The sequence below is a fragment of the Rhinopithecus roxellana genome, chromosome 5 (genome assembly GCF_007565055.1).
Source record: "Rhinopithecus roxellana isolate Shanxi Qingling chromosome 5, ASM756505v1, whole genome shotgun sequence".
Taxonomy (NCBI): domain Eukaryota; kingdom Metazoa; phylum Chordata; class Mammalia; order Primates; family Cercopithecidae; genus Rhinopithecus; species Rhinopithecus roxellana.
The window spans coordinates 133,259,288-133,278,515 of record NC_044553.1 but is presented as its reverse complement, the minus strand read 5'-3'; the positions used below and the strand labels follow the sequence as shown (position 1 = coordinate 133,278,515).

General features: G+C 41.4%; 1 protein-coding gene across 1 annotated transcript in view; it reads left to right on the top strand.

Moving 5' to 3' along the window:
- Positions 1-19,228, top strand: part of TMED10 (transmembrane p24 trafficking protein 10) — a 44,160-nt gene that overhangs the window by 21,319 nt on the left and 3,613 nt on the right. Inside the window, exons 2-4 of the mRNA XM_010382669.2 lie at positions 1,998-2,109; positions 6,207-6,280; positions 18,495-18,621. Of these exons, the coding sequence (XP_010380971.1) occupies positions 1,998-2,109; positions 6,207-6,280; positions 18,495-18,621 (313 nt within the window). The remainder of the gene's footprint in view (positions 1-1,997; positions 2,110-6,206; positions 6,281-18,494; positions 18,622-19,228) is intronic.

Sequence of the window (19,228 nt, the reverse complement as noted above, 5' to 3'; positions counted from 1 at the left end):
AAGTGCCGGGATTACAGGCGTAAGCCACTGCACCTGGCTGAGCCACCATGCCCGGCTACATGTCTTTTTAAAAAATGGAAAAAAAGGCCAGGCACGGTGGCTCACGCCTGTAACCCCAGCACTTTGGGAGGCTGAGGTGGTTGGATCATGAGATCAGGAGATCAAGACCATCCTGGCCAACATGGGGAAACCCTGTCTCTACTAAAAATACAAAAAAATTAGCTGAGCCTGGTGGTGGGTGCCTGTAGTCCCAGCTACTCGGGAGGCTGAGGCAGGGGAATTACTTGAACCTGGGAGGCAGAGGTTGCGGTGAGCCAAGATCACGCCACTGTACTACAGCCTGGGGACACAGTAAGACTCCATTTCAAAAAAAGGAAAAAAAGTAAAAATATAAAGAGAAAGTCTCACCCATCAGAAATAACTACTATTATAAAGTACTTTTAAATATATAAGCTTAAATGTGTGCTACTTAATTTTCCTGCTTAAAATTTCCCCTTAAAAGAATAGCGTTAGAACATCCAGTTTAATGTGATGAAGCCACTACTTTTGTGTTCCACGTTGCAAAGTAGCTTCCAGTCTTAAGTGATGAAATATGCTTTCTACCAAGACAGCCGCTTGCTCTAGAAATGAAGGCTGAGATCCAGGCTGTTAAATTACCGTGGAATTCCCTTGCTTTGTATGTGGCTGTTTACTTCCCAGTATATGCCCTTTCTTCTGTACCGATAGGCTGTTCTTTGGTAATAGAGCAATTTAAGTCTGAAGAACTAAAGCTAAGGAATAATCATTTATGGAAGCCAAGGATATCTTTTTTTTTTTTTTTTTAGGATAAATTTCTCTCCTTTTTTTTGTTTTGTTTTTGTTTTTTTGAGACAGGGTCTTGCTCTGTCACCCAGGCTGCAGTGACAGAGCAAGCCTCCCAGTAGCTGGGACTATAGGTGCACACCACCATGTCTGGCTAATTTTTGTAGAGATGGGGTTTCGCCGTGTTGCCCAGGTTGGTCTTGAACTCTTTTTTTTTGAGACGGAATCTCACTCTGTCATCTGGGTTGGAGTGCAGTGGCACAATCTTGGCCCACTGCAACCTCTGCCTCCCAGATTCAAGTGATTCTCCTGCCTCAGCCTCCCGAGTAGCTGGTACTATAGGCATGTACCAGCCACTGTGCCCAGCTACTTTTTGTATTTCTAGTAGAGATGAGGTTTCTCCATGTTGGTTAGCCAGAATGGTCTCGATCCCTTGAACTCGTGCCTCGGCCTCCCAAAGTACTGGGATTACAGGTGTGAGCCACCGCGCCCAGCCAGGTCTTAAACTCTTGAGCTCAAGTGATTCTCCTGCCTTGGTGTTCCAAAGTTTGGGATTACAGGCGTGAGCCACCAGAAATTTCTTGTTTGTTTCCTGTGTTTTGTTCCCACTCTACGTAGCTGATGACATAATTAACATGAAATTTGCAGGAATAGATCTCCTGGATTATCTTCTCTATGCATGCTTTTTTTTCCTACTGCCCTTGTATTGTGTGTCCTAATTTTATTCTCCACCCACACCCCTTCCCTATCAAATTGGTTTTATAGAATAAATGTGTTTTTATATATCTTTGTCCCTCTTGTATAAGCTTTTGATAATTATCTACTTTCATTTTTGTGACATGTTCCTCTATGCAGAATGATACTAGTCTGCATCTATAAAGTGAGTTTTTGCCAATAAGTCCAGTGTATGTAACTTGGAGCATTAGCTAGATTAACTTTTTGGTATGGTAAGACATCCTATAGCAGCAACAGATTTTAGCCTGCAATGTAATTAGACTACTTGAATGAATGAAATTTACTGTATTTGGATTTAATCTTCTAATCCAGTTTTTGTCTTTGGGGATGGTTGGAAGATAGTCATCATAATGAGAACTATAAATTGTCTTTCATAGATAGTGTCTCTGTCTCCCCAGTTTCTGTAAGTTCTCTTCCTGAGTGTTATTTGCTGCCTATTCTTACCACATTTCTTATTTTAGATCACAGATTCTGCTGGCCATATTCTCTACTCCAAAGAGGATGCAACCAAGGGGAAATTTGCCTTTACCACTGAAGATTATGACATGTTTGAAGTGTGTTTTGAGAGCAAAGGTGAGTAATCAGAGCGTTTCTCTGGATTAAGAATCTTCTCCAACTCTAGTGCACTAGTGCTCCTTACTACTGCAGTCGGCACTTAATATCCAGTTTCATTTGTATTCTTTATTCTGATTTGGAGACCTGTTACCTTGTAGTCTTTGGAGCACCTTTTAAAAGGTCAACTAAGTGGAATGAAAGATTGAATAGGTGGAACAGAGGGAACTTTTAGGTCAGTGAAAATATTCTGTATGATACTGTAATAGTGGATACATGTCATTATATGGTTGTCGGAACATTACATTTGGAATGTACACCAAGAGTGAATCCTAATGCAAATTATGGACTTTGGTTGATAGTGATGTGTCCATGTAGGTTCATCATTTCTAACAAATGTACCACTCTGGTGGGAGATAGTGATAATGGGGGAGGCTATGCATATGTAAGGGGAAGGGGAATATGGGAAATCTTTGTGCCTTCCTCTCAGTTTTGTTGTGAACCGAAAACTGCTCTAACAAAATGAAGTCTTAAAAAAAAGGCTGGGCATGGTGGCTCATGCCTGCAATCCCACCACTTTGGGAGGCCAAGGCGGGCAGATCACTGAAGGTTAGGAGTTTGAGACCAGCCTGGCCAACATGGAGAAACCCTGTCTCTACTAAAAATACAAAATTAGCGGGGGAGTCTGAGGCAGGAGAATCACTTAAACCCAGGAGGTGGAGGTTGCAGTGAGCAAGATTGTGTCACTGCACTCCAGCCTGAGTGACAGAATGAGAGTCCGTCTCAAAAAAATAAACAATGACAACAACAACAAAAAAAACTGGCTAGGCATGGTGACTCACTCCTGTAATCCCAGCACTTGGGAGGCTGAGGCGGGTGGATCACCTGAGGCCAGGAGTTCGAGACCAGCCTGGCCAACATGGCGAAACCCCGTCTCTACTAAAAATACAAAAATTAGCCAGATGTGGTGGTGGCACATGCCTGTAATCCCAGCTGCTTGGGAGGCTGAGGCAGGAGAATTGCTTGGACCATTCTGAGAAATGGTCTTTAGGCGATTTTGTTGTGCAAATATCAAGTGTACTTCAAATATCAAGTGTACTTACACAAATCTAGATGGTATAGCCTACTACCCACCTCAGCTATATGGTGTAACCTATTATTGCTCCTCGGCTACAAACCTGTAAAACATGTGACTATACTGAATACTGTAGGCAGTTGGAACACAATGCTATTTGTGTATCTAAACATAGAAGAGATATAGTAAAAGACAGTATTATAATAATCTTATGGGACCACCTTCATATATGCAGTCCGCCCTCTACTGAACTGTCTTCATGCAGTGCGTGACTGTACTGTGCTGTGACAATCAGGGAGGTAGTTGGAAGACTGTACGTAAGAAGATAGCCTGATCATTTGAACCAGGTGGGGCTATGAACTGCTTAAGTTTCACAACTTTTTCAATGAGGAAAGAAAATCAGAAATTTGCATTACATCTTCCATGGACAATGGCATAATCAGGATTACACACTGGATTTGGGAGAACAGAACACTCTGGGTGCGACATTTTGTTTTGCTTTGTTTGAAGACTTGTTGTTTTCATGCTCAGAAGACGCCTGTGGCTTGTCTTACTTTGTTCTCAGTCTTACCCTCTGCAGTCTTACTTATATTTCTTTGCTTTCAAATTAATCTTTCCAATCTATCCAAAAGAACTTTTTTTTTTTTTTTTTTTTTTTTTTTTTGAGACAGAGTCTTGCTCTGTCACCCCGGTTGGAGTGCAGTGGCGCGATCTTGGCTCACTGCAACCTCTGTCTCCCGGGTTCAAGCGATTCTCATGCCTCGGCCTCCGGAGTAGCTGCAACTATAGGCACGCATCACCATGCCTGGCTAGTTTGTGTATTTTTAGTAGAGATGGGTTTCACCATGTTGGCCAGGCTGGTCTCGAACTCGAACCTCAAGTGATCCACCTGCCTCGGCCTCCCAAAGTGCTGGGATTACAGGCATGAGCCACTGCACCCATCCCAAAAGAAGTTCTTTACTGTCTTTCAAACATGCCATACTCCGATTTTAATATCTGAGCCTTTGCTCATGCTTTGCCATCTGCCTAGAGTACTTTGCCTAAGTCCTGCCTTTAGGTGTTCCCTCTTTAGTAAAGTCTGTCCACAACTACTGTCTTCCCTCCTCTTCCCTTTGCTCCATATTGGGATTGTCTGAACCAGTTCCTTTGGCTTAAAATTTTACAGTGCTTTGCATTTTCACCGTAGTTGTTTTGTGTATATGTCTTAGATCCCAATTGAATTATTTGAAGGCAGGGATTGTATCCTGGCTTAGTCCATTTTGTGCTGCTATAACAGAACATCACAGACTGGGTAATTTATAAACAGTAGAAATTTATTTGGTTTATGGTTCTGGAGTCTGGAAAGTCCAACATCAAGGGACCACATCTGGTGATGAGGGCCTTTTTGCTGTGTCACGATAACATGGCAGAAGGTATCACATGGCAAGAGAATGCACAGGAGGGCAAGAAGGGGCTGAACTCACTTTTATAACAAATCTACTTCTATGATAATGACATTAATCTGTTGATAAGGGCAGAGCCCCATGACCTAATCAATTCTTAAAGGTCCTGCTTCTCGGCCAGGCACAGTGGCTCATGGCTATAATCCCAGCACTTGGAGAGGCTGAGGCAGGAGGATCGCTGGAGCCCAGGAGTTCCAGATCACCCTGGACAGTATAGTGAGACCCTGTCTCTACAAAAAATACAAAAATTACCTGGGTGCGGTGGCTCACACCTATAGTCCAGCTACTTGAGAGGCTGAAGTGGGAGGATTGCTTGAGCCTAGGAGTTCGAGGCTACAGTGAGCCATGATGGTGCACGCCACTGCACTCCAGCTTGGAAGACAGAGTAACAACCTATCTCAAAACATTTTTTTAAATTAAATAAATAAATAAAATTAAAGGTTCTACCTCTCAACACTCTTGCATTGGGGATTAAGTTTCCAACACATGAACTTTGAGAGGGGCACATTTAAGCCGTAGCATGTCCCTTTAAAATCTCCAGCACAGTTCTAGTACTTGGTGAGTTCTCAATGAGTAGTTATTGAATTGACTTAAGTTCATTTCAGAAAACTTACAGTGTCTCTCAGGCATCAGAGGGTACAGTACCATTCAGTGTGGCTTATGGTCTCAGGAACCCCAGTGCTTCAGTGGTACTGTGTATCCCAGAACTTCTGATTTCATGCAGGCAGTTGTAAATTTTATAACTAGATGAATTCCAGGGGATTGGGGCTGAACAGTTTTCTGGGGCTCTTTGGGTCTTTTCCTTTCTCCTATTTGATGATTTAAGATTAGGATGCCTCTTTGATCCAGCAGAATCAGATTGACTCTTCTAACATGAACTCTGTTATAAGAAGCATCCCTGAGATTTGAACTCTTACTGTAAAGTTTTTTTTTTTTCCCTTGAGCTATTGTAACTCCTTTAAGGGCTTAGTGGGAATAGCTCTGTAACATTGTACTCCTACTGAAATAGGCCATACATTGATCAAAATGTTTGAATTAAAGTGGATTATTAGATAAAACTTATGTTCTTTTCAGTACTCAGATTTATATTAAGTAAATCCAAGCTTAGCACATACCCAATAATCCTAATTCATCATGGCCTTCCCTCAAAATTTGACAGGGCAACCTTTTCAGATGTGGAAATACGCATTTTCAGCCGAAGTCGTTGCCCACTATCTCTTGGTTTATATGCCACTCAATTTCACACTGTTTTGATTTTTGAGTTTTATTTCCCAATTCAATAAGCCTGTGTGTTTTCCCTTCTGTTCTGTTCCTCTGTAGTACCAGTTGCAGTATCTTGTGTCCTTGCCTGCTCAGAGATGTTTGCCAGCAGCATGTTCTTGTTGCTTTCCGGCACCCCACACAGATAGAGGCTTTGTCTGGAATGTTTGTGATTTTAGCCAGAGCCAGGAATTTTCTGCAACTGAGCAGGGGGAGGAGTTGTGGCTGTTTCCCTCTATTGAGAGGGTAGGGGTTCTGGAGAGGGAAGGCGGGTGGGTGGGTGGGTAATTTCCCGGAATTTTAAGTATTCCACACAATGAATCCTTTGATTTCTTTCTCAGGAACAGGGCGGATACCTGACCAACTCGTGATCCTAGACATGAAGCATGGAGTGGAGGCGAAAAATTACGAAGAGGTATGTCCTGCTGTAACAGCCAGAGGAGGCAGCAGTGTGCTATGCTGTGAGGTTTCTGTGACCTCGGCAGGCCAACAGGCTGTGCTTTGCCCAAAAGGCTGTGGTTTCTTAGCAGTCTTGTGACAGCCAGCCATGAACAAAAAGTTGTTATTAACAGCCTTGGCTGGGCGTGGTGGCTCACTCCTGTAATCCCAGCACTTTGGGAGGCCGAGGCTGGTGGATCACCTGAGGTCAGGAGTTCGAGACCAGCCTGGTCAACATGTTGGAACCCCGTCTCTACTAAAAATAAAAAATAGCCAGGCGTGGTGGCGTGCGCCTGTAATCCCAGCTAGTCTACTCAGGAGGCTGAGGCAGGAGAATTGCTGGAACCCGGGAGGCAGAAGCTGCAGTGAGTCGAGATCGCGCCACTGCACTCCAGCCTAGGCAACAGGGCAAGGCTCCGTCTCAGAAAAAAAAAAAGAAAAAAAAAGCCTTGAAGAATAATTCTGGCTGTGCTGTCAGCCAAAGGACTGAACTAACTGTCCCACAGAAATGTGGGTTTGATAAAACACTGAAGCATATGGCATTAGTTCTCTTGAGGCAGAAACCAAGGGTGTGTGTGTGTGTGTGTGTGTGTGTGTGTGTGTGTGTAGAGACAGATATTTTACATTTTTAAAGCTGGAATTCAGTTATTTGTAAATGCCCAAGGTTAAGAAAAGTGATTTGTTTTTAATTCCTAAGACTTTTTCCCCAAGACCAACAGTTGTATATATCTCTATATATATATCTAGGGCATGGATTCAGTGCTGTTTAGTCTTGAACAACTGTTTTGTCTTTGGGAAATAACAATAGTCAAAGATAGTTTTGAGTTAAAATAATTTCAGACTTTTAAGGAAGAGGGCAGGATGGAGGAAGAAGCTGCAAGAGACTAGGAATGGTGATGATAGAAATTTGATGCTGATAGGAAGTATTCATTATGGAGTAATAAAAACTGACATTTATTTGGGTGACAGGGAGATGGAGGTGTGCACAGAATGAGGAGAAGGGCAACAGCCTTTTTCATCTCTGCGAGACTTTGGGGACAGCACAAAAGTGTTCTTCAAACGAAGGGCACCTTTGAAAAACCACAAGAACTATTTAAGACTAGATAATTGATCTTTACAGAAAGATAAGAGTATTTTTACCCAGCAAAACAGTACATAAGGGCATGAAGGAGGAGTGGGGTACAGGAAATAGAATGGGCTTTTGAAGAATGCAAACTAAGTAAATGAAGGAAAATTGGTTTAAGTGATTTAGGAAAATTGTCTAGGAATAGTGGAACAGAAGTTGCTCTCTCTTTGGACAGGACTTGGGAAGGGAAATATCCTAAAATGGAAGAAGATTGGAAATGACTGGTTAATTCTGCTACAGGAAGTAGTACAACAATTGCAGCTCTTCCTTTGTTCAAATCCTCAGTTGAATGAAACTGGGTAGTGTTATTAGAGGCAGTAAGGACGAGCAAGTGATATAGTTGTGAATGGGAGACAGTTTCCAGTAGAGACTTTTCAGTTGTTTGTTTCTGTTTCCAGGCTAGTTTAATTTAAATAAATAAAACAAGAAAACCTCTTTATTTGATGAATTTAAGAGTAAATTGAAAATTTTTTTTAAACCTTCATGATTCAGAAGAATCTTAATTATATGTAAATAAGATTATTTCAAAGTGCTTTTGTAAGATATAAAACACAAGGGAAGATGTCATTATTATGAGGTGGAAGAATAGGTAAAATGATTTCTAGTTTGTGGTTACTGCTTCTGTTCCCGAACTGTGGACCATTCTCAGTTGAATTTGTACTCTGTAGAATTTTACCTATTGTAATTTTTTTCTCCAACATGTTGGCTGTCATTAAGGGTATTTATTTATTTATTTATTGAGATGGAGTCTCGCTCTGTTGCCCAGGCTGGAGTGCAGTGGCGGGATCTCGGCTCACTGCAAGCTCCGCCTCCCAGGTTCACGCCATTCTGCCTCATCCTCCCAAATAGCTGGGACTACAGGCGCCTGCCACCACACCCAGCTAATTTTTTGTATTTTTAGTAGAGACAGGGTTTCACCACGTTAGCCAGGATGGTCTCGATCTCCTGACCTCATGATCCACCTCTCGGCCTCCCCAAGTGCTGGCGGATTACAGGCATGAGCCACCCTGCCCAGCCCAAGGGTATTTATTAAATAACAACACATCAGTGCCCTATTAGACAGTAGATGTAGCTAGTTCTCCTCAAAAACAGATGACATTATTATGGGTTTAAATAAAGAATGCTTTGGACACAGCTGCCGTATAGCATTTTAGAACCCCTATACCTCCTGGAATTTCCATCAGCCTTGGACTTCATAACCATTAGGAAAGGGGCTTTATCTTTCCTGACCTTTTGCTTAACCCAAGAGGGGAATCCCTAGCCCAAAGGAAACCACGGTGCTTCCTTTGCCTGCTTCCTGCTTCAGATGTCTGACATGTCCTAAGCCTTTCTTTATGCATGTAGTTACAACACAGCTCCAAGGTTCTACTTCTTAATCAAGAAACTCCTCCCCACTACTTTAACATCTGTCCCCACTCTCTTACCTCTCACCCCTGCCCCCCAGCAGCAGACCAGATTGATGTAGAGGAGGAATGACTATGACACAGTCCAAAGACCAGCCCTTTCTTCGGTCTGCAGCAAGGCTCCCTTGAACCTTGCTTAGAAATGGCTGTTAGCTGGCAGGGTACAGTGGCTTACACCTGTAATCCCCGTACTTCGGGAGGCCAAGTTGGGTGGATCACCTGAGGTCAGGAGTTGGAGAGCAGCCTGGCCAACTTGGCGAAAACCCCATCTCTACTAAAAATACAAAAATTAGCTGGGCATGGTGGCGGCCACCTGTAGTCCCACCTACTTGGGAGGCTGAAGCAAGAGAATCACTTGAATGATTTAATTTCAGGCCCTTGAGATAATGGAGAGGCTTCATCTCCAGAGGATTTGGAACTTTTGGCATCAGTATTAAGATTCGGTAATGTGGCACACTTCTTTAATTTTCTTCATGTCCAACACATCTCTCCCTCATATTTGTGGACTCATAATTCTGAAATCCCATGTGGTCCTGTAAGATTGGATAGTAATTGTACCACACTACCTACCTAAATTATTATTAGTTAATCCATATGAAATTGCTGTGTAACACAATACAAATGTAAGATGATATTATTTGGAAGACAGAATGTTTGTCATACTGTGAAGAAGCATTCAGTCTTGTTGTTTGAATTCTTTAATGAGAAAGAATGCCTCTGTCCTCAGAAATAAAGCACTTTTTTTTTTTTTTTGAGAGGGAGTCTTGCTCTGTCGCCCAGGCTGGAGTACAGTGGCACCATCTCGGCTCACTGCAAGCTCCGCCTCCCAGGTTCATGCCATTCTCCTGGCTCAGCCTCCGGAGTAGCTGGGACTACAGGCGCCCACCACCACGCCCAGCTAATTTTTTTTTTTTGGTATTTTTTTAGTAGAGACGGGGTTTCACCGTGTTAGCCAGGATGGTCTCGATCTCCTGACCTCGTGATCCACCCGTCTCGGCCTCCCAAAGTGCTGGGATTACAGGCTTGAGCCACCACGCCCGGCCAATAAAGCACTTTTGATTTTGATTTCCTGTATTGTATTTTATGAACCTCTGACCACTGTCTTGCTTTTGCCCTTCAGAGGGTGTATCTTTGTAGATTCAGGATGTGAACCGAGCCACTTCTTTTTAACTTGTGATCTGTGAACTAAAGCAGTTGTTTGTAGGGACTTACTGTCTGATCATGCAGTTGGGAGAATGCAGGCAATTACTGTCCAACAAAGAAGGAGCTATCTGACGCATCTTCTAACTCCTGGTCTATGTGTCCCATGAGTAAAACACTGTTTTGCCTAGCAGTTCTGTTTGTCTGTCATTGGCTGTCAACAGATACACCAAAAACACACCTGCTCTGGTTGGAGCAACAGCTAAAGGCTTTCCAAAAGTTCTTTTTCTCTGAGTGCTCTCAGGAAGGAGGAACTCTGATTCCATGTACTAGATCCAAAATCCTTTTTTTTTTTTTTTTTTTTTTTTTTTTTTTTTTTTTTTTTTTTTTTTTTGAGACACAGTCTCACTGTATCGTCCAGGCTATAGTGCAGTGCAGTGGTGCAATCTTAGCTCACTGCAACCTCTGCCACCTGGGTTCAAACGATTTTTCTGCCTCAGCCTCCTGAGTAGCTGGGATTACAAATGTGCACCACCACACCCAGCTAATTTTTGTATTTTTAGTAGAGACAGGGTTTCACCATGTTGGCCAGGCTAGTCTCGAACTCCTGACCTCAAGTGATCCAGCCACCTTGGCCTCCCAAAGTGCTAGGATTACAGGCATGAGCCACTGTACCAGCCCAGTTATGTTTATCTTGCCTGTGTTAGAGTAGATGGTCTTCACATTTATTGCTGTGCTCCTGGAGTTGGTGGGGGCTGTGGTGGGAGGCGTGGAGGCAGCAAACTACTTTGACTGAATTTGTCTTGTCACAATAAGCTTCTCTCTTGGATCTTGATGCTCCACCAAGGAAAAGAATTTAGAGATTCCCTAGAGGTTAGATTAACACCTGTTTTAAGAAGCAGTTTTTTCAGAAAGTTAATACCGTTTCTTGGTACAGTTACTTATAACTCTGTAAACTCTTTAGATTCAAATCTTCATTATAATGGAAGATTTGGATATGGTTTTAGAGGAGTTTAATTTCACCAGTATTTTGGAGGTGTTAGACAGGAAAAGGCTTTGTAACTTGTAGCTTTTCCAAATGGTACCTACCATGACCAGTAAGAATGATGTTAATAGATATGGTGGTAGAGAAGGCTTTCTCCTAGGCGGCAGGCCTCATGAAAATAGATGCAGGCCAGGCGCGGTGGCTCACACCTGTAATCCCAGCACTTTGGGAGGCTGAGGCAGGTGGATCACCTGAGGTCAGGATTTCAAGACCAAGCTGGCCAAGATGGTGAAACCCTGTCTCTACTAAAAATACAAAAATTATCTGGGTGTGGTGGAAGACACCTGTAATCTCAGCTACTCGGGAGGCTGAGGCAGGAGAATCGTTTGAACTTGGGAGGCGGAGGTTGCAGTGAGCCAAGGTCGTGCCACTGCACTCTAGCATGGCTGACAGCGCAAGACTCCATCTCAAAAAAAAAAAAGAAAAAAAAAAAATAAATGCAGAGTGCTTTTAGTATACAAGAAACACTTGCTTCAGGGGACCAGCAGCACTTAGCTACTTTGAGAAAGTTGGCTTCTTTGAAGAAGGCATAGAGTGGGCAGAACAGGTCAATTACAAGTGTTTACTATGTATCAAGTCTTTAAGACTATATAAACTATAAATCATTTTAATTTCCTTGAGTTCAGGGGCCAAACTAGTGTGAAGGGATAGGATAAAAATAAAACAATTTGTGAATATGACAATATATGATTGAGTGTTAACTGTGTGATACAGTGTTGTAGAGCTTCAGGGAAGAGAGAGCGTGGACAGGAGTGGTTGAAGGAGGCTTTCAAGGAGGCTTGAAAGATAGGTCAGATTTGGGTACAGAGAGCATAAATGCTTTTGGAAGTCAAAGATTCTGTTCTCGAATTTTACAGCAGAGTTTGGCAGTTTAAATGCTGTGATGACCCTGAGTAGGGAGTTAAGAGACCATGGTACTGTTAATTTTGGTTGGCCACCCAAAGGGCTGAGTAACTTTATGGAATCTTTAGTTTCCTCATTTGAAAAATGAGGGACTCACTGCAAAATGAAGTACCTTGAAGTTATAACATCCTTTGATTATTTAACAACTACATGCAGCTTGCCAGGGGAATGTCAGCCCCTACTGGAGAACCTGTGGTGCACATTGTCTTATAGACTTGGCAAAACATACCTCATGCTTCCAGCGATGAAGGAAAGTAGAATAGAATACCAGCCTGCCTTCATGAAACATGTATAATTTGGCATTCTTACAGATACTCTGAACAGTTCAGTCAACTGTTTACAAGAGCAGAACAACAGAAAGTGGGAATTTTGATACAGAGGATTTCTTTTTTAGCTTTTTGTACAGTGATATAAAGTCTCAGTGCTATTTATTGAATGCTTAGTCCTGAGCAAGTAAAGAGCATCTTCTTGAGAATACTTACCATGATTTGTTTTAAAATTTTACTCTGTGGCCCTGCAAAAATAATAGCAATGGGAAACCCAGGAAGTTTATTAGTCAAACTTTATTAGTCAAGCAAATAGGACAACTTATATAGATCCTTGTGGCCGAATATAGCTTGTTCATTTCACCTTTGATTCAGGAAAAACTTAGTATAGTCATCTGGTTTTCTTTATTACATTTCTGGTACTTACAGAATAAACTCACATAGACTTGGATTCTAATGCCAACTCACCAAGCTGTGATACTTTGGGCAAGTATATTTAATACCTCTGAGACTTAGTTTCCTCATCTGTAAAACTTAAGGATAAAAATATTCACCTTATAGGGTTACGAGGATTAAATGAGATTACAAAATATACCACATTTTGAGCATATATGAATGACCCTGATTCATTATTCTACCTTTTTCATCCCCTTCCCCAATTTAGTCTCAGCCTAACTTTTGAGCCTGTCATTTGCTATTATCCCCTACCCTCCCCAAGCACAAGTGTGTAGCAGTTATGTGTGTACATGCACACATACCCTATAGTCTAGTTTCTAGCACACCAGACTACTTATGTCTAGACTATTCATAGTTGCTAAACATGCCTGCACTTTACTCCCTCCATGTTTTGGTTTACAGGTTCCCCTCAGCCTTGAATGCCCTCTCAGAAGTCCTGCCCAACTTGGGAGACCCAGCTCATGCACTTGCTGTTAAGCTTCACTTTGTCCTCCCAACTAGAGCTCTGTTTTTAATGTGTATCTTTGTTATAAAAGTTACTACATAAAGCCGTATATTATAGTTATAACTTACTGTGTAGTCTGTGAGAGCTTAAGATCATAACTTACCTTGGTACCTTGCACATATTAAGAACTCAGAGCCGGGCGTGGTGGCACACGCCTGTAATCCCAGCACTTTGGGAGGCCGAGGTGAGCAGATCACGAGGTCAGGAGATTGAGACCATCCTGGCTAACACAGTGAAACCCAGTCTCTACTAAAAATACAAAAATTAGCCAGGCGTGGTGGCGGGCACCTATAGTCCCAGCTGCTCAGGAGGCTGAGGCAGGAGAATGTTGTGAACCCTGGAGGCTGAGCTTGCCGTGAGCCGAGATCGCGCCACTATACGCCAGGCTGGGGGAAAGTGCGAGACTCCATCTAAAAAAAAAATAAGAACTCAGAAAAAATGTTAAGGCCTTAAAATGTTTAAAAAAAAAACAAGAAACTTTTTACATTTGTTTTAAGCTGGTAATAAAAGTGTATTGTTATATATTCTTGTAGTAGTGTTTTTTTTCTTTATTATTACTACTACTTTGTAATAGAGATGGGGTCTTGCTGTGTTGCCCAGCTTGGTCTCAAGCAATCCACCTGCCTTGGCTTCCCAAAGTGTTGGTATTACTGGCATGAGACACTGCACCCAGCCTGCAATGAAATTTTGTGGGTTTTTTTTTTTTTTTTTTTTTTTTGTAACACTACTACTTCTTCTTTCCTTTATTTATTTATTTATATTTATTTATTTAGAGACAGAGTCCACCCAGCCCAGGCTGGAGTGCAGTGGTGTCATTTCAGCTCACTGCAACCTCTGCCTCCCAGGTTCAAAGGATTCTCGTGCCTCAGCCTCCTGAATAGCTGGGACTACAGGCGTGCGCCACTACACCCAACTAATTTTTGTGTTTTTAATAGAGACAGGGTTTCACCATGTTGGCCAGGCTGGTCTCAAACTCCTGGCCTCAAACTCCTGGCCTCAAGTGATCCACCTGCCTCAGCCTCCCAAAGTGCTGGGATTACAGGCGTGAGCCACCACACCTGGCTAATTTTTTTCTTTTGGAAAAATAAACAGGCCAGGCGCAGTGGCTCACTCCTGTAATCCCAGCACTTTGGGAGGCCGAAGCAGGAGGATCACAAGGTCAGGAGTTCGAGACCAGCCTGACCAACATGGTGAAACCCTGTCTCTACTAAAAATACAAAAATTAGCTGGATGTGGTGGTGTGTGCCTGTAATCCCAGCTGCTTGGGAGGCTGAGGCAGGAGAATCTGGGTGACAGAGCAAGACTCCATCTCAAAAATAAATAAAATAAAAATAAAATAAACAACAGAAATTTATTTCTCGTAGTTCTGGATTCTAGGAAGTTCAAGATCAGGGTACCAGTGTGGTCAGGTTCTGGTGAGGGCCCTCTTCTGAGTGCATACTGCCTTCTCACTGTGTTCTCACATGAAGGAAGGTGGAATTGCTTTCCTTAATAGCATTTAATTGTTAAGTCTGTCAGATTTTGGTGGTTTGAAAAGATTTTTGTTCTTTGACTTCCTCCAAATATTATTTTGATTTCTAGGTTTAGATTCAACGTAGAAATATATCCATGATTGATGTTATTTACTATTGAGTATCCATGGTGTATTAGGTGTTTGGAATGGCAAGTTAGATTTCAGTATTGTTTTAGTCTCTTGAGATTTCTTTAAGATTTCTAGATTTTAAATTAGTATCATGAGTGAAGGTTAATTATTAGGCAAAAATGGCTTTTAGGAAATGAGACCAAAATGAGACCTTCATCCCACTAATGAAGGTCTGAAAATAATTTCCTGGATGAAAGATGGGATTCAATAGAGATTTATTTATTTATTTATTTATTTATTTTGAGTCGGAGTCTCAGTTTGTCTCCCAGGATGGAGTATAGTGGCATGATCTCGGCTCATTGCAGCCTTGACCTCCCAGGCTCAAGTGATCCTCCTGCCTCAGCCTCTCGAAGTATTGGGATTACAGATGTGAGCCACCATGCTTGGCCTCAGCAGAGATTTTGTTGAGGAAATAATATCAGCTTTGAAGATAGGAATTTGACTGTTTGGTTATGAATAGAGGTATAGAGTCTGGAGTAGCACCTGTACTAGAAAAGGGGTTGGGGATTGAATGATTAACTAAACAATGTGGAATACTAGCAGTGTGGAATGCTATGCAGCAGTTCAGAAGAATAAGGTGAATTTATAAGCACTGACATTTTTGGAAAGATCTTATTAAATGGAAAAAAGCTGTAGAACAATATGTGTAGTATGATGCCATTTATAAATGTATTTTAAGTTATATTTTTGTGTACATTTACATATAAAAGCATAGTGTCTCAGAAGAAAAGGTGTGGAAAGATAATACATCAAGTTTATAAGCATCGTTACCTCTGGAAAGCAATGTGGGAATTGAGGAACCATGAAGGTAGACTTTTGGTTGATATTCTCTTTGCTTCTGGATAGTTTAAATTTTTAGCAGAAGGCTATATTTATGTGTTGGTTGTACAACTAAAAAATAAATTTTATTACTGTAAAGGGATTGAGAACAGCTTATGGGGGGCTGTAATCTACAAAAGCCATCTTCGGTACTAGGTTTAATTCCATCATTGTTTTTTGGGTTTTAGGTCTCTGGACTATTGTCCTTTAACCAAAAAAAAAAAAAAAAAAAAAAAAAAAAAAAAAAGCAGGGGCTGGGGGATTCAATAGGCTTTAAAGTAATTTTTTTTTTTTAATATCATTTTCAGCTGGCAGAGGCACAGCCGTAGTTTCACTTCCAGTTTCTTTTGCAAGTTTCTATTTAGGGAACTTTAAATAATTTATCTCTAAGAAATATCATGCCATTTCCTTTATACTGTCTTATTTAGGAAGCTCAGGGTGGGGAAGTATAGAGCAGGAGGGAAGATGTTAGACTAAGGTTCAGCTTGTATAGCTCCTCTTATTTTTCTTGGGGAATGTTTTTTTGTTCTGCAGCTCTATATGAGATCAATGAATAGATATATATTCTGGGTTAATGACAAAACCTGGCATTTGGCCATTCACCTAAGAAAGTTAGCTCTGTGCGTTAACTGTTGGTTAAATCTTACACCCAGAAGCTGTTCTGCAGTTACCAGTCACACCGTTAACTCTAGCCAACATTTTATAAATGCAAGAAAATGTGCATCTGGTGAGAGAAAACGTAGGTGTATCATCGCGTCTATCACCATATTTTTATGAACCTTAAATATAAACTCAATTTTTACATCCCAATCTTAACAGCAGTTTGTTTTATTTTAAATAACTTTTGTTCATCACACATTTAGTGAAAAATATAATAAGAAAACGTAAAATAAATTCCTCCTATTCATCCCTTGTTAACTGCTGTTAACATTTCACAAAGAGAAAGAACAAGGACAATGAATTGAACAAAGGAGAGGAAAAAAAGTGGGCCATAGGGAATGTACAGTAAATAGGGAGTAAAGAAGCAGATATAGAAACAGAATTATTAGATGTAGCCAGGTGTGGTGGCTCACGCCTGTAATCCCAGTACTTTGGGAGATTGAGGCGGGTGGATCACCTGAGGTCAGGAGTTCGAGACCAGCCTGGCCAACGTGGTGAAATCTCATCTCTACTGAACATATAAAAATTAGCCAGGTGTGGTAGCGCACACCTGTAATCCCAGCTACTCAGGAGGCTGAGGTGGGAGAATTTTTTTGAACCTGGGAGGCAGAGGTTGCAGTGAGCCAAGATCACACCACTGTACTCCAGCCTGGGCAACAGAGTGAGACTCCATAAATAAATAAGTAAATAAATAAATAAAATAAAAAAGAATGAAAGAAAGAAAGATAATTATTAAAGAATTCTCTATGTGGAAACTTTAAGAGCAACTGGTATGTAAAAGTTTTAAGATCTAGAAAGCTGGCCAGGCATGATGGCTCACGCCTGTAATCTCAGCACTTTGGGAGGCCGAGGCAGGTAGATCACGAGGTCAAGAGATCAAGACCATCCTGGCCAACGTGGTGAAACCCCACCTCTACTAAAAATACAAAAAATTAGCCGGGTGTGGTGGCGCATGCCTGTAGTCCCAGCTACTTAGGAGGCTGAGGTAGGAGAATCACTTGAACCCGGGAGGTGGAGGTTGCAGTGAGCCAAAATTATGCCACTGCACTCTAGCCTGGCAAGAGAGTGAGACTCCATCTCAAAAAAAAAAAATCTGGAAAGCTCTGGTGGTGTATCCCATTTTAAAGCAAAGCATAATCTAAGATTGATAAGAAAAAAACATAGAATAGTGCCATCTTTGGTGTGATAGATGCCTCTAGTTATTAGATACTCTTAAGAGTTTTCTTAGGGATCTAACTTGAGAAAAGAAGACAGTTAATTTCTTTCTCACGTCCTTCATTCCTCAGCATACGGGGAATTCCTTGGAGATTTCTTTTGATAACTGTGTCATTCTAAAAGAAAAAAAATACATAAAAAATTCAGTGCAGTTTTCTCACATCTGAGCTCTGATACTAAACCTTAAAAGTTGTTGTAGGATTTATATGAACAAACCAGAATTCTCTAATTGTGTATTTTGAAGTATTACTTTAATGCTGTAATAACACATGCTCACATTCATATGTACTGTCAAAGGTTTAATGAATTTAGTGGTTTTTCTTCTAAAACCAGGTTTGACCTAATATGACTTCACATTTATTATATTAATAATGTTGTTTACTTCTTAGACATGAGTGGAAGGGCAAAGTAAAGTGCTTTACTAAAGTCAAAAATCAGCTGGGCATGGTGGTTCACACTTGTAGTCCCAACACTTTGGGAGGCTGAGGTGGACAGATTGCTTGAGCTTAGGAGTTCGAGACCAGCCTGGGCAACATGGCAAAACCCCATCTCTACAAAAAGTGCAAAAATTAGCTGGGTGTGGCGCTGCATGACTGTGGTCCCAGCTACTCGGGATGCTGAGGCAAGAGGATTGCTTGAGCCCAGGAGGTCAAGCCTGCAGTGAGCCAAGACTATGCCACTGCACTGCAGTCTGGGCAACAGAATAAGACTCTGTCTCAAAAAAAAAGTAAAAAATCTTGAGACAATAGTATATCTTGCTTTATAGCCTGCGGTTATTATGTTACTTGTCAAGAGATTTTAGTCAAAATTAAAGTATAAAAAAAGGTCTGAAATGGAAAGATATAGTCTATAGGGAACGAAACAAGCCCAAATTTTAAAATATGTTAGGATGATTGATAGGAGAGAATTTAAATCTGGTGAAACTTTAAAAAAGACTCTTCTGTTGCCTTCTTTGTATTCTTGACTGAAGCAGTGTTTTCAGAGAGCTGAAAATATTCCATTCTTTTCCAGATTGCAAAAGTTGAGAAGCTCAAACCGTTAGAGGTAGAGCTGCGACGCCTAGAAGACCTTTCAGAATCTATTGTTAATGATTTTGCCTACATGAAGAAGAGAGAAGAGGAGATGCGTGATACCAACGGTGAGGGGGAAGGCGACTCTTACTTCTTAAGTGATCCATAAATGAGACAGTCTCCAAACTTTCAATTCTGGTGTATCCTTTTCTCAGTTTTGCCAAGGCAGGTATATGGAAGGGAAATTGCTTACTTCACTGTTGTTGCTGCTAAAGGTAAATGAGCCTTGTTAGATTTTCAAGAGAGTAGAAATTGCTACTGTGATAGGCAGTTGACAGCATCCTCAATTAGTCTATACCCATATCAAATTGATAAAGGCAATCTTTGTTATTTTCAACATTTATATGTAGGATAATGAACTTTTATTTATTTATTTTTGAGATGGAGTCTCGCTCTGTGGCTCAGGCTGGAGTACGGTGGTGTGATATTGGCTCACTGCAACCTCCACCTCCTGGGTTCAAGCGATTTTCCTGCCTCAGCCTCCCAAGTAGCTGGGACTATAGGCGCGTGCCACCGTGCCTGGCTAATTGTTCATATTTTCAGTAGAGACAGAGTTAGCCAGGATGGTCTCGATCTCCTGACTTCATGATCCGCCTGCCTCAGCCTCCCAAAGTGCTGGGATTACAGGCGTGAGCCACCACGCCCAGCCAGGATAATGAACTTAAAAAAAAAAAA